This window comes from Coffea arabica, chromosome 10c (genome assembly GCF_036785885.1).
Source record: "Coffea arabica cultivar ET-39 chromosome 10c, Coffea Arabica ET-39 HiFi, whole genome shotgun sequence".
In the NCBI taxonomy this organism is placed as follows: Eukaryota; Viridiplantae; Streptophyta; class Magnoliopsida; order Gentianales; family Rubiaceae; genus Coffea; species Coffea arabica.
In genome coordinates, this window is record NC_092329.1 from 44049438 (window position 1) to 44065328 (window position 15891).

Consider the following 15891-nt stretch of genomic DNA (forward strand, 5'->3'; position numbering starts at 1 on the left):
AGGAGAATCATCCGAGATGTCGTTACTTTCCTAAACCTGTTAGATAAATTTCGCTATTGATAATTAGAGGTATCCAACTTTCAATTTGTGATTTGAGGTGTCAATATTATCATACATTAGTGGACGCCAGGACATTTTTTGATGAACTTTCATCCATAACGAATAGTACTTCAAATAAAAAATAATCAAAATTCGTGATGCACAATACCCTGGAACAATAACGTGTGAACAATACGCAATGAACAGTATCACGTAAACAGGACTTTTGCTAAATGTTTAACCCTAACCCTGAGACTTTAACTCTAATACCATGATAACATATATTTTGGGAGAAAAATGTCTAACAACTGTATTATGAGTGACTAACTAATATTTATAGAAGTACAAATCTAACAAATTATTTACAAGAATATCTTTACTAATTTATCATTTACAAGAGAACTTATATTCTATTAACATAAATAAATAAAACTGAGATCTTTAACAAATCTCAACATAAATCCAATGAAATAAAGAGAAAGGGAGAAGCGAATATTTATTTGATTGAAAGAACAAGGATCTCCAAGCTCTAATTTCTCCTTTGTCTTCAAAATGCCAAGTTGCATCAAGATTTTTGCTAAGAGTCCTACTCTAGAGAGAGAGAGAAAGAGAAAATAAGTTCTAGTTTAAGAAACTACTTTCTACTTTTTCTTCTATCCTTCTTAATGACCTAACAAAAGTTCAAATCTCTTCTTCAAGAAGTTTCCTCCCAAAAAGTCTTCATATCTCTTTTCTTTTCATCATTAGATTTTAATATGACATAAAGTTGTAAAAAGATGACAAAATTTCATAGTTTAGATCCAAAATATAACTATCAAACCATCACAAAGTAAAGGGTTGAAAAGTTGGCTGCAAGTTGCGTAATTTGAAAAATTTTTCTATTCAAATATCTGATGCAGTATGCGATTCGACTTCTTCCATCCGACACCATATATTGCTAAACACTCTTTTCTTTTAAATTTTCTAACAAATATCCGATGCAATATTTGACTTGACTTCTTCTATCTAATACATATATTCTCTCCGAGACCAACTATCCGGTGCCGTATATCTTGCCTTCCTGCCATAATAAATTTAATCAATAAATCTACCTACTTTCACACAATTTTTCACATGGTACTTTCTGCATCAACTAGTTATCACCTAATTATCAAAATAGCCATTCTCATCATTATTTTAAGTCAAATTCCATCAAAATATATATAGAATATTAGGCAAATATTTACTTATAACTTATGCACAACATTTTTAGCTCCAATTTTAAGGAGTATAGAATTGAGTCAATGATCTAACTAATATTTTGGCATTACCTTCTTGCTTAACTCTAGACAATGCAATATATACTTCCTATCAAAACACTCAAATGCTATATTTGCTGGAATAAGATTAGTTTTAAAATCTCTATAAATCAAGCCCTTCAGTTCTATTAGTGTTTCTAGTTAACATAACTGGATGATTTTTTTTTTAAATTTCAATTCATAAGGTGGGAACCCTTTTGATATAAGAGTATTGAAAAAATCTTAGTTTTCTAATACATGCGAGTAATCTATGAGTTTATCAAAACTTAAGTATGCCTTTTCATCATCTGAAAATTTTTTAAATCAAGTTCTCATTAATTTTATGAACAAAATCATTGTTTGTTGGCAAGATTGCACGATTCATAGTATTTTTTTTGGATTAATACAAGAAGTATGGATCGATAGAAATACCATTTTAGTTAGCTACTCTATTGATGAAGCCTCATCAGTGTAAGAAATATTCACTTCTGAAGGAAAAGTGATTTCATTGAATTCATTTGTTGGCTCACTTTTTTCACCAACCCTTAGAAGAAAAGTTGAAAATTATGGATCGAATTCGCATATTTTTTTTCAAACTTGATCTTTTTCAAATGTTGCCATAGAGGCAATATGACAAAACTTGCATTGATAATGTCTTTCTTTTGGCCTTTAATTATAATCGATAGTATTTTACTAAAAATCTCCTTCAAAAATTATGATTTCCTCCCGAAGAGGTCATTGCTTATTATAATGTTTTTGAACAAGTCATTGAATCTTTCGATTGCTATCTTTTATCTATTATTATTTCATCCTATGTAATAAGTTTAGCATCTCGAATTAGTTGAGCTATGACTATTTGTTTTTCAATGTTGTAAATCTTTGAGTTATCATTTTGGAATGGTATCTTGAATATACAACGTGCAGCACGACTGACTGATAGTATGAAAGCTACAATGCTAGAAGTCGTTGTTGTTAAAGTTATTTGCCATTTTAATTAGATGGTTGCTAACAATGCTTTATATGAAAAATTTTTCCTGTACCTCTCGAGCCATTGACAAAAAAAGCATATGGAATATTATTTTTGAACACAGGTAATACTACTTGATATGCCGATAGTTGATTATGGTTTAGTTGTTCGATTATCAATCATTAGAAATAATAATGGAAGTGTTTGGATAGGACATTTTTGAATTTTTCCAAAAAATATGTGAAATAGGTATTTGGATAACATACAAGTAGTCTCAAATAATCACAAAGTACATCCCTACCAAAAAAAACTCCTATGTGGCTATTATTTGGAAACCAAACATCTGATACGTCACATGTACCTCATGTGGAAATGACTAGGCAAACCTATTTTCACTTCTTCTTGACCGTGAAAGCAACACTACAGCTTCTTATAATTGCATGTGACCACACTAACTAGAGTTCCATTTTTGTACCGTTGCACTATTACCATATGAGTAAAGTAAATCTAAAGTTGCTCCTATCTTTAGAGAATTTATTCCACCTTTCCTCCTGCACTTTCAATAATTTCATCTTCTCTAACCAACAATTGCAAAATCTATTCAACAATTGCAACTTGAGGCTATTGCTACCAACATCCACTGAAGGAATTGATTCCTCTACCACGAAGTGATAGTGTATTGATTCCCCGTGTGAGTAGCGATTCACTGGTAAGTACTATAAAGATATGACCTTGGATTTAGATTTAAAAATACACAAGAAATGGTCGACAAGGAGGGTGACTGATCAAAACTAGTCCAAGCTTTCATCGCTTATAGCCGGTCTCTGATTTGTTGGGCCATGGTAAGAGATGGAGCTAGTTATAAACAAATATTCCTCTATTCGCTTACTCTAAACATGAACAATTAGGTGTGAGGTAGTTAGTAATTACCCTTGTTCAAGTTTTATTGCCCTTACAATTTGCACAATTTGATTGCAGTAGTGTCTTTTTAGAACGAAATCAATCACAATTGCTGCAAATTTGGGTAACTCCAAATACATGAAATGTTGAACCTCGATCTTCTTAGGGTTTGATTTGGGAATTCTCCCTGTTATATGCATTTATTGTTGAATCTGGTATCAGGAATCTATATTCATGGTAGTCTATTTGTTTCTCTTTATTTTCTTATTCATCATCATCTTCCACGGATTTAATTGCTTGGATAAGTTGTTTTCATATTCTTGTAAGGCATGCTGACTTTTGTTAATAATTTGGCTCTGAAATTATATAAAATTGACATTTAGTTGGGATAAATTGTAACTTAAATGCACCTTATTATTAGATTATTAGGGCAATATGACAAACCTGCAAATCACCCATTCGAACAGTTTCTATTATAGGACTTTAAACTTTGTTGACTTGGTGAGGCAATGAGAATACTTGTAGCTTATAAGGCTTCCGATAAACAACATAGGATTTTTTTTGTCAAACAACATTGGATGTGTTTTTATTATTTTTTTTCAAACAACATAGATCTTAAAATAGTTGCCATTGATATAGAGGTTGATCAATTTAATTAGTGTTCTAGTCTATTGCATGTTTTGTGAAGTAGGGCTGTAGTTAGACAACCATTTCGCAAATCGCTAGGCAAGAGTTTTGTTTGACTTCCAACTTTTATAAATTCACTTGTGTCTAAATATAGAGACTAAGCTTACAGGACCTGTTTTTGTCTTTCCTAATATTTATCATTTCACTTTTATGAACTTTTTATGCCCATCCATCTCTCTTGGATTTCGTCTAATTTTTTTTATAACCTGAACTGTGAAGTTATAAGTCTGAACAAACAGAAATGTTCATGCCCACGAGGAAAAGGAAGAAACAAAGTTCAAGTATTGGTAAAACACCCCCATTATCCCGAAAATGGTTCTAACACATTCTGTTGGTTAAACTCAAGTAATAACTAAAATATTGGCTACAATTTGCATTATTGTGCAGAATTCCCTTCCAGCCCTGCTTCTTCTTTCAGTGCCCATTTCGTGTGCGACTCTAATGACTTTCACGTCAATCTACTAAACTATTTTGAGGTGAGATTTAAAAAGGCTTTATTTAGGAACTTGGTGATTGTGTATACAACATGTTGCTATTATTTCAAGTACTCGTTTATTCGTCCATAGATGTCTGACAAAAAAATTGGCTAAACTGGGAGAAGGATCTTTATGTGTGCACCTATATAGAATGGCAGAAAAATGGGAAATGAGAGTCAACCCATAGCACATTGGCAAACTTCAATATGTTGGCCAATTACTTGGCCCAAGAATGTGGCACCAGTTGCACTAGAAATCAACGCCAGTCCAAGCACTATTGAATGGTGGAGAAATTGAGGTTGTTTACTCATCTTTGAGAAATTCTGCCAAGCTAGAGACTAGGATAGGGTGGGATGCCGAGTGTAAATGTTTTTTAACAGGAGCAGATTAGTTGGCTTATTTATACCAGATACACGACTCTTAACACTATATATGCTGCACTTGTACGTTGATTATAGTTACTGTAGGACTTGGATAGCATTATGGTATAATTAAAATTTTACTTTGTGATTGTTTGTATACAATTGACATGTGCCATAGTTAAGAAGAGAATAACGCGTGTTCTGCATTTTGTTTTAGCCATTCATTCATTACAAATGCCTGATCTAGAAGATAGAATATGTCTCGTTTTGCTGGTATGAAGCTCCTTGTTGTTTGCAACTTTTATTTTTCTATTATAATTTAGTTGTGGAGAAGTAAGCCACATATTGTCACAGTCCCAATCCTTTTTACTAATTTATGGCTTCGTGTATCTGCAAACTATCTACACTTATTGGTTAGGAGTGCTATAGAATCTTTAATTTTTTTGTTGAAGTTAAAAAAAAAAAGACTACTACTTGTTGAGGTTGTAATAGTATGGAACTATAATTAATTTTCTAATTATTTTTTCTAATTTATTTTATATAGTGCCTGTTATATTTGTGTGTCCATTATTTTGTTAATTTTCTTGTGTTCAACCACATATACTAGACTTAGATCCATAGTGATAATCACTTTTGCTAATCATTATGGGACTTTGGTTGCTACTTGCTTTCATGTTACAACTTATTAGATTACATATAGAATATGAACCTCACAGCTTTTTCTGCCAATTAGATAAACAAGCACTATCTAAACTTTCAATATCTAAATAGCGCTAATTTGGTGATGCAATAGGATGAGATGATGGACGGCATACATGCCACTGGCAATCGAGCTCAGTCTTCGGCCCAACCCCTACCCCAATATATGCCTCCCCAAGTATGGCGACATAGGGGAGAATGTATGACAGAGGGAAAGACGTGACTCCAAGCTCTGTTATTGACCCTTCTTACCACTTTCTTTCATTTGACAATGATGGTAGCCTTATTCCAAGAGATCCGGACAAGCGTCTAATGTCCAGTGGTGCCTACAGTTCTAGATGGAGAGAACCAGAGGTTCGAAGTCTGGAAGGTCGGGTTTGGATAACTACCAATAGACACTAAGCAATTTCAACATATTCTTCTGCTTTGTTTCAAGCGAAAGAGAGGCAAAGGAGAAATATTCAATAGAAGTAGCCAAAAAAGTTGTGAAGAGCTTGAATTTGGAGAAGTGACTACACATATTTCTATTGAAAGATGTTGACCTTGGTCCCTAACTTTTGATGTTTACAAAACAATAGATAATTCTAATATCTCTTCAACAAAAATTTTCAGTTGTGAAGCAAATCAGATTCAAAAATCAAGTGTAATTGAAAGGGACAAATAGGGGTGGCAATCGGATCGAATTCGGGTTGGCGGGTAGGGTTGAGATCCAAATATAACAAAAAACCCGCTGACCCGAACCTGACCCGCCAACTCGAAACGGGTCAGGATACCTGACACAAACCCGAAAATTTCGGGTTGACGGGTTGACCCGAAATGACCCAAAATTTAATTTTAATTTATTAATTTATCACCGTAATTTCTAATAAAATCAAATTTTCTCAAAATTAATTACATCATCAAGTAATAAAAATTTAAATAAATAATTTTAAATCAAATCTAAAATAAATCAAACACCGTAAAAGTATTTTATCCCAAACTAAATATAAAATAAATAAAAACAGCATAAAAGTAAAAAATGACATAATATATTATTTGTCCAAATATAATAATTCCAACTTCACACAAGTTAAATAAATTCATTTAGAATTAAGTAATTAATGCCTTTGAAAAAAAAGAATGATTTAGTTTAGTTAGATAAAATAATTTTTATGTTTATTAAATTATTTTTAATTCGTAAACAGGTCACATCGGATCATATCAGGTCACCACGGATTAAACCCGAAATTGACCTGTTTTCTTTTTGGGTTCATCGAGTTCGATCCGATTCTGATACGAACCCCCGAAACCTCAATCCAAACCCATTAATTTTGTGTTAGATTCGTGTCGTGTTTTCGAATCGTGTCAGAAATTGCCACCCCTAGGGGCAAAAACTGTTGAAAGCTGTCGGACGCTTGGATCGGACGTTCGATAATCATTGCGCAACTTCAGACGCATAAAGAACTCCACCACCGAACGTCCGAAGGAAATAAGACATTCCCCATGGCTCACTGACCTTGATCGGATGCAAGCATCGGGCGTCCGATAGGATCCCTTAAAGTCGACAAAATCATCAGACGCTGAATATGTCTCTACCGAACGTTTGATAGAAACAAGATGATTTCTCAAATCTCTTTGTTTGTTGTCGGACGCACAAAGAGCTTGCATCAGACGTCCGATAGAATTAAAGAAATTTTCTCAAACTCACTGCCTACTGTCGGATGCAAAAAAAAGGAGTACCGGACGTCCGATACTCCAACGGCTAGTTGACTGTTCAACTACTTTCTATCCGTTGGAAGCATTAATGATGCACTTTATTGGTCTCCTATAAATAGAGTATGGTTAGAATCTTCAAACAACTTTTGCACACTGAAGATACAAAAGATCTAGAGTGATTTTAGTGAAAAAATACTCTCCAAGGAAGATTTGTAGTCTTAGTGGTGTGAGATTCATTGTAAGCTTTTCATTTGTGAGTGAATACTTCATGAGTGTAGATCTGTGAGGGTTGTCCTGAGGGATAGTAAAACTTTTTAATTTGACCGAGTGGAGTTCAGGGCAAGGAAGAGGTGAACCTTCCTTTGTACACAAGAGTGATTGTAATTCATCAATTTGAAAAAGCTTGTTTGAATTAATTTACAAGTTCAAGAGGTGTTGGGTAGTTAATTGATTTGCAATTCTTTCCTTTTTATTTACTTATTTTTACATTTGTGATCTTTACATTGTTTATCTCTTCCACTTGGTTGTCTTCGATCCTTACAATTGGTATCAGAGTTTGGTCTTCTTGAGATTAAACTCAATCGGTTTAGGAGTAATAATGACAACCAATAATGTCATATTTTTTGAAGGATATTCTATCATTAGACCACCTATGTTTAATGGGTCAAATTATGTAAGTTGGAAAGAAAGAATGATTATCTTTTTGCAATCAATTGATATTGAATTGTGGTTTATTATTAGTGAAGGTCCATATGATACATCTCTTATAGATGAAAATAGGGCAAAAAACCTGGGCGGCCATTAAACTTTTCTCAAGATCATGTTTTGGCCATCGAATTATTTTTTGTCAATAATTGACCACTAAATTACTTAATCAGTGAACCCGTGCCCATTTCATCGGTAATGGCTCTTAATTTTTGAAATTAACATTTCACGTGGCAAATCACTGGGGCAATTTTGTCCATCAATCCACTGACTGTTCACTTACCATCTCTGAAAATTATAAAAGAGGACGCAGAGATAACAGGGAAAGAGGGATGGAAAACCTTTATGCAGATTCCGTCAGCCACTTTTGTTCTAACAAAATCAGCGAAAGCAGTTGTTCCGCTCGACAAACAGAGTTCATAGAGATGTATGGGCCTTAAGGGACTAGGTCCAAGAACCAGAATTAGCCACTCAACTTGTGGAATCTGAGGGATCAAGAGCTAAAGAGCAGTCTTGAAATTAGAGACAGTTGATTAGTTTTTCCAGTCTTCTGATACCCTGCTTCACCTCTCACTTTCTGGAAACGTGCTTTCTCCTTAAGGCTGCCTTCATCTTAGCTTGCGAAGCTAGTACTATTTCCTAGGATTCCATAATTAAATTTTTTTTTTAAAAAACATCGTTGGGTTTTCAGAGGAAAATGAATAATGACAAGCACAAAAGTAGGGCTCTGCTCACCAAATCCTTGTACTCCTCTGCAATTCGTCAAATTCGAGGCTAATATCCTGCAAAACACTATGGAGAGAAAGTAAAAACGAATGCATTAGTTGGGGATTGTATAATTTGAAAAAAAAATTTTGGCAGAATCTTTAACTGTCAACGGGAAAGGGGGGAAAAGGAAAAAGAAAAAAAAAAGAGCAGATAAGGCTAGTGTGCAAACGAAGGGATTTGATGGTGCATATAGCGGACGAAGGCGAGAATGTCGGTGACGACGTGGAAAATGACAGAGCTGTTGAGGGAGTCTGATGCTGTGTCGATGTCGGTAAACTCTGAAGTGTTATCTCTGCGTCCTCTTTTAGCTCCTAAAGTGCAGACCACAAATCTTCTTGCTGGGTTCCAATTTGTCCATGAGGTCTTCACCATTGTTGTTAATCAGCAGGAGCATCTAGGTATGGGTTTAAGAGAGCGTCTCGACATTCGTTGGCTTCTTCGATTTCTCACACAGAATTTAGGGCTGAAAATTGAGTCCCTATTTTTCCCTCCACAAGACCAGACACTTCAGTTGGCTTCCATCGCTTTTTTTCTTTTCTGTTGATGCCATTAAGGTAAGTAAAGGGTCAGTGGATTGACGGACAAAATTGCCCCTGTGGTTTGCCACGTGGAATGCCAATTTCAGAAATTAAGAGCCATTACCGACGAAATGGGCACGGGTTCACTGATTAAGTAATTTAGTGATCAATTATTGACAAAAAATAGTTCGATGGCCAAAACATGATCTTGAGAAAAGTTTAATGGCCGCCCAGGTTTTTTGCCCATGAAAATACTCATAGATCTAGATCAAAAACAAAAAGTGAACTGACTACTGTAGATAGAACTCATCTCACTTTAAATGTAAAAGTCATGAATGTGTTATATTGTGTTTTAGACTCAAATGAATCTATTAGAGTCAAGAGTTGTAAATTCGCTAAAGAAATTTGGGACAAATTTAGAGAAATCCATGAAGGAAGTGAGAATGTGAGAGAACAAAAGAAGTCTATTTTGATTACCAAGTATGAATTGTTCAAGATGGAACCTCATGAAAACATTGATGAGATGGACTGTAGATTCAATGACCTCATTAAAGACTTAAAGGTGCTTGAAAAGGATTAGTCTCTAAGTGAGAAAAATAGAAAAATTCTGAATGCTTTATCCAATGAATGGGAGAGCAAAGTGACTGCCATTGAGGAATCTAAAGATCTAAATACCTTACCCATTGAATCTCTTATTAATTTTTTAACCTCTTATGAGCTGAAACTCAAGTCCAAAGTGCAAGAAGAAAAAGATACAAAGGTGAGAAAGAGTATTGCTCTAAAAGCCTCACAAGATGAAGATGATTCAGCCTCCTTAAATGAAAATGACATGGAAGGTGATAACAGTGATATTGCACTCATCACGAAAAGCTTCAAAAGAATATTCAATAAGAGGAGATTCAGAAAAGATGGACCCAGCAATTCATTCCCAAATCAGTTCAACAATCTGAGAAAAAAAGAGAAGTTAGAGCTCAACAAAAAATAAACTGATAAGTGTTTTGAATACGGCCAACTTGGACACTACGCAAGTGAGTGTCCAATGAAGAAAATGAACGGTGAAAAAAATCAAGATTCAACAACTTCCAGTTCACATGAAATGGATGCAACTCCAATGGTGAAATTAAAGAGGAAGATGAATCTGCTCAATTGACTTTTATGGCCATTAGAGATCATGAGGTAACATTTTCTAACTCTCAATTTGAAAATGATGATGAAACTGATGATGATCTTGAATCTTTCATTATAAAATTGCATGATAGTTTGAAAGAATTTTATGCTAGAAATAAGAAATTAAAACATAAAATTAGCTTTTTTTTTCAAGACAATGCACGTCTTTTTGAAGAAAACAAAAAACTGAAAACTGAAAGTGATTTCTTAAAAAAGAGTGAGACTGTTTTACACTTTGAGTTTGATAGAAAAACAAGACTTTGTGAAATGTTCAAAAAAGAACATGGTGATTTGAAAAAAAGAATGGATAATTTAAATGAATTGCTTCAACATAAAAAAATAAGACTGTTTTCAAAATAATAAATCAAAACCTCATTTTGGCACTTATGAGAAGAAGATAAATTCTGTTACAAATAAATTTGCTATTTATAAGAGAAGACAAGTAAGATTTATTAAACCTGTTCATGTAAATAACTCTTTGATTATGTGTAATTTTTGTTGTCAAAAAGGTCATATAAAAAGTGATTGTTATGTGAGAAAAAATATGAGAAGAGGCATGAAATACATGTGAATAGTTAGACATGATGCTAACTCTAACAAGTAGGAGATATTGATAAGACTGATGAGATTCTTGTTCATAATATTATTTTATAATTTTCTTTTGATGTTTCTGATATTTTGAACTGAGTTTTTATTGATATTTTTGAATATTATTGAAGTTTTATGATGACAAAAAGGAGAGAAATGGATACTATGTGAAAGGGGCAGTTGTTCTGAGTTTATAAAATTTTTTGATTCAATGAGTGAGGGGGAGTTTATACTCATATACAAAATCTTTTTCTTTCTTCCATCCATTGTTTTGTCATCATCAAAAAAGGGGAGAAATAAATGGATGCTATGTGAAAGGGGGAATTGTTCTGAGTTTATAAAATTTTTGGATGCAATGAGTGAGAGGGAGTTTATACTCATATGCGAAATATTTTTCTTTCTTTCATCCATTGTTTTGTCATCATCAAAAAGCGGGAGAATGTTGACTTTGGTCCCTAACTTTTGAAGTTTACAAAACAATGGATAATTCTAATATCTCTTCAAGAAATATTTTCAGTTGTGAAGCAAATCAGATTCAAAAATCAAATGTAATTAAAAGGGACAAAGACTGTTGAAAGCTGTCGGACGCTTGGATCGGATGTCCGATAATCATTGCGCAACTTCAAATGCATGAGGAACTCCACCACCGAACGTCCGAAGGAAATAAGGCATTCCCCCTGACTCACTGACCTTGATCGGACGCAAGTATCAGACGTCCAATAGGATCCTTTAAAGTCGACGAAACCATCGAACGCTGAATATGTCTCCATCAGACGTCCGATAGAAACAAGATGATTTCTCAAATCTCTTTGTTTGTTGTCGGACGCACAAAGAGCTTGCACCGGAGTCCGATAGAATTAAAAAAATTTTTCAAACTCACTGCCTGCTGTCGAACGCAAAAAATAGGAATACCGGACGTCCAATACTCCAATAGCTGGTTGACTGTTCAGCTACTTTCTATCCATTGAAAGTATTAATGATGCACTTTGTTGGTCTCCTATAAATAGAGTATGATCAGAATCTTCAAACAACTTTTGCACACTGAAGATACAAAAGATCTAGAGTGATTTTAGTGAAAAAATACTCTCCAAGGAAGATTTGTAGTCTTAGTGGTGTGAGATTCATTGTAAACTTTTCGTTTGTGAGTGAATACTTCATGAGTGTAGTTCTGTGAGAGTTGTCCTGAGAGATAGTAAAACTTTCTAATTTGACCGAGTGGAGTTCGGAGCAAGGAGAAGGTGAACCTTCCTTTGTACACAAGAGTGATTGTAATTCATCAACTTGAAGAAGTTTGTTTGAATTAATCTACAAGTTCAAGAGGAGTTGGGTAGTTAATTGGTTTGCAATTCTTTCCTTTTTATTTACTTATTATTACGTTTGTGATCTTTACATTATTTATCTCTTCCACTTGGTTGTTTTCGATCCTTACAAAAGAGTTGTTAGATGAAGAGTTCAGAGCTTTGTTCCTTAGCTTCAGTGACAGTGAGCAGATAACATGGATTGAAATGTTCATTATCCTGAAAATAGAGGTGAAGTAAGGCAATTCAAAATTCTTAACTTATACAATTAGATTACTGTTATGATCCAACACTTTTATAATTTATGTTTATCAACTTGTATTAATGTTATGGCCATTCCTGGTACTTGATGTTCAGATTTTGCTTCGATTTACCATGGCCAAATTAGCAAATGTATGAGGCAACTGTAGTAGATGCCCCCATTTTCAACTGATTTATTCATTATTTAAATATATTAGTAGTGTTGGTTTTTTTACTGTCTTTATTTTCAGACATGACACATTAGACCCTTCAACGTTTGTTGATGTATAGTTGCTAATTTTATGTAAACACCAATTTGGTGTTTGATGTAGTAATACACCTATCATTTGTCGATCATTTTTGTACAAGAATCATCATGTTTCAAAATCAAACCGTCGAACTTGTGGAAATAAGAGTAAAAACATTAGTAAGGCTAAAGTTATATGCAGAATCCTGAAGTTTGTGGACATATTCAATATCTTGAATGACGAAAATTGGACGATCAATTTTGCTGAGAGGTGAATAGCAAAACCATGACCTATTTCACCAATAGTTAAACAAAAAAGGCCAAACTAAATAAATTAGCGGAGGCATTAGTACATTTTAAGTAGTTTCGTTGCTTGCTAGACATTAGAGCTTATTGGTCTTGTCAATAAAACATGTACATTGAATTAGGAACTATCATCATATGACAAAAGTTGCTGTTCCCTTTGTCTTTAGCTTAGGTGACATACATACATTTTAGCTATTGTTCACCAAATCTTGGGATAATGTGTCCACTTGGGTGCGACATTTTAAGTGATTTTGAGGTAATGCAAGGAAAGCAAGGTGAGCCATTGCATAGCCATCGATCCACAGCACTACGTTTCAATAATACAGGCAAACGGTCACGTTTCACTGATTTGGTGTTCCATTTGCTTCTGTTTACCTCTACACGAGTACAACAATTCAAGAATCTCCTATATGTGAATAACTCCAATGGCTACTTTGTCAACTTTAACACATCAAAAGCCGAGCTTTTTTCCCACAAAAAACTTGCACCCTCCCTTTAAAATGCAGCAGAGTAGAGACGAGTTATACATTCAAGTTTCACTTGAGGTCCCAAACGTAGGAATAATTAGTCCACCCAATAGTTGTTGCATTATAGGCAATTTTATCTGTTAGCTACTGCGAACTTTCTTCCAAGTTTCACATGGCCAACTTCATCCTAAATTAGAGTTCATCTTGTAACTCAAATTCTGAATAATGATGATGAGGCAATTCTAAATGCTGTAGCAATGCTGCTATTTGCACCAGAAACGGAACAATATGATGGACCTCTTATCAAAGTGCCTTGTCGCACCAAAGATATGCCAGATTGGAAGTGGGTGCAGGAGCTAATAACAGGTTATCCTCTACGTATATTGGAGAATTGTCAAATAATAGTTGACAATTTCATGAGGCTTTGTGAAAATATTGTGCAAAATAACTACATTCCACAAAATCCCTATAAGTATATGTCAATCGAGGAGTTACTGGCCATGACTCTAGTTATGTTGAGTCATAGCACGTGCACTCAAGTTGTGGTTGAGAGATTTCAACATTGGACGGAAACCATCCACAGAAATGTGGCTGAAGTATTTTTGGGGCTATGTAGATTTCCACAAAGGATTATTCGACCAACACAAATAGATGGTATGCATCCACAAATAAGATATAGTACCATGTATTATCCTTGGTTCAAGGTTAGAAATGGCCAAAATTTCTTCCATGTTTTATCTTGAGAAGTTTTTTATATAATTAGTTGTTGTGAAGCTAATTTTGGTGTAGTATTTGCTGTTTCCTAATATTCAAAAAATATATAAACTTTGACCCCCTTAGTAAGGAGTAGGAACTTAGCAATTTGTAAGAAAGACTAATTAAATCTGTTACTGTAATCAAATCTGTAAACTATCTACATTTTTTAAGTCTTTCAAATTTTATTCGACTGACTATCAAATATTTTATAAAATACAGGACGCCATTGGTGCTAGGGATGGCACTCATATATCTACTTCGATTCCTACAACAGAGCAAATGACATACACTAATAGGTATGAGATACAATTGCAAAATATTTTAGCTATATGTGACCATAATATGCGATTTGTTTATGTGTATGTCAGATGGGAGGATAGCGCACACAATGCTTGAGTGATAGAAGTGCACTGAGAATGCACACCAACTTTCCAGTTCCGCCCCCAGATTCGATCCACGAATATTATCTCAAGTATTTAATATCAACATGCACATATTTTTGTATTTCGAGGAGCATAGAGTTAAAAAGGTCATCGTATTTCCTATAATTTATGTAAGTAAGTACTACCTTGTGAACGGGGCATATAAGATGGTATTGGGATTCTTAGCACCATTCAAGGGAGGACGTGATACATAAATTGAACAAGGACGTGGGTTAGGGCAAGGTCTGAAGAAGCTAATCAATTCCTACCACTCTTAGCTTTGTAATGTAGTTGAACACATTTTCAGTGTTTTGAAGCAACGATTCGCTTGTTTGAAGGGGCCACTTCCATATTCATATATGCAAAAATAGATCAACGTAGTGATTGCATGTTGTGCATTACACGATATCTTAAGAAAAAATCAACGTTCGAATGATTACTTCATGCAGTATGAACAAGAGGATATACACGTCCAAGGCGAAGGTGGCGCTGGTCCATGCCCACTGATACAACCGTTGGCTGTGTCCCCGTAGGAGATAGAAGTTTGGAAGACAATGAGAGAAAAAATTGCTAATCAAATGCATGCCACATCACGTAGGCGGAGGCAGTAAACCAAATATTGACTTTAATGTCAATATAGTTCCGGGTAATAACTATGGCAGTTCTACGCCTTTTACATTGAAAGAGGAAAACATGGACGGCAGTTTCAATGGGTTTAATAACTTCTCTTGTTTTTGACGTATCCCAGGAGGTAGTTTAGTAGTAGGAAATCTTTAATGTTAGAACAAACAGAGATGCAATTTACTTCTTACAATGCACCAAATTTTGAGCATTAAGACATTATTTTAGTGTACAGGGATCTTATATGGTGCACTTTGAAGAGGAAGTAACTGTTGTACTAGTGGTGTAGCAATAAATGTAATAGACGGCTGGAAGGAATTCTGTGTAGTTATGGACAAGTATTAAGGTATTGAACAACTCTACTGCTACGGTGGATCATAGACTCCACCCATATAAGTTTACGGATACAATAAAAGAATTATTTGGCTACCAAGACTGCTTCTATAATCAACTACGTTAGTTTGAAACAAATCCTAACTATGACTTGTCAATAACAATCGGCGTCAGTTGCTGTTTTTTCGCAAACTAACAGGATGCTCTCTCCTTCGTGCATAGGATGTTGTGGTAACCATTGAGCTCCCACCAACTAAAGCTGTAATGCCAAGGTCTGGTACCCGCAGTTATGTGGCTTTTTAGATTTGTCAGGAGAAAACTTGCCATGGTTTTGAATAACAAATATAGAACAA

The 15891-nt window shown here is 34.5% G+C and overlaps 1 protein-coding gene across 1 annotated transcript; it reads left to right on the plus strand.

The window, feature by feature from the left end:
• The first annotated feature begins 8783 nt into the window (after positions 1-8783).
• Positions 8784-14558, plus strand: LOC140015940 (uncharacterized). The gene is made up of 4 exons (XM_072068774.1): positions 8784-8973; positions 13662-14110; positions 14382-14458; positions 14531-14558. Exons 1-4 carry the CDS (start codon positions 8784-8786, stop codon positions 14556-14558), a joined length of 744 nt encoding a protein of 247 aa, XP_071924875.1.
• The last annotated feature ends 1333 nt before the right edge of the window (positions 14559-15891 follow it).

What these genes read in the sequence shown, in the direction of transcription:
- LOC140015940 (XM_072068774.1), top strand. Translation starts at nt 8,784, where the DNA reads ATGTCGGTGACGACGTGGAAAATGACAGAGCTGTTGAGGGAGTCTGAT. An exon ending in TAATCAGCAGGAGCATCTAG is followed by an intron (nt 8,974 to 13,661) that starts GTATGGGTTTAA and finishes TAAATGCTGTAG; the next exon opens with CAATGCTGCTATTTGCACCA. An exon ending in TGTATTATCCTTGGTTCAAG is followed by an intron (nt 14,111 to 14,381) that starts GTTAGAAATGGC and finishes TATAAAATACAG; the next exon opens with GACGCCATTGGTGCTAGGGA.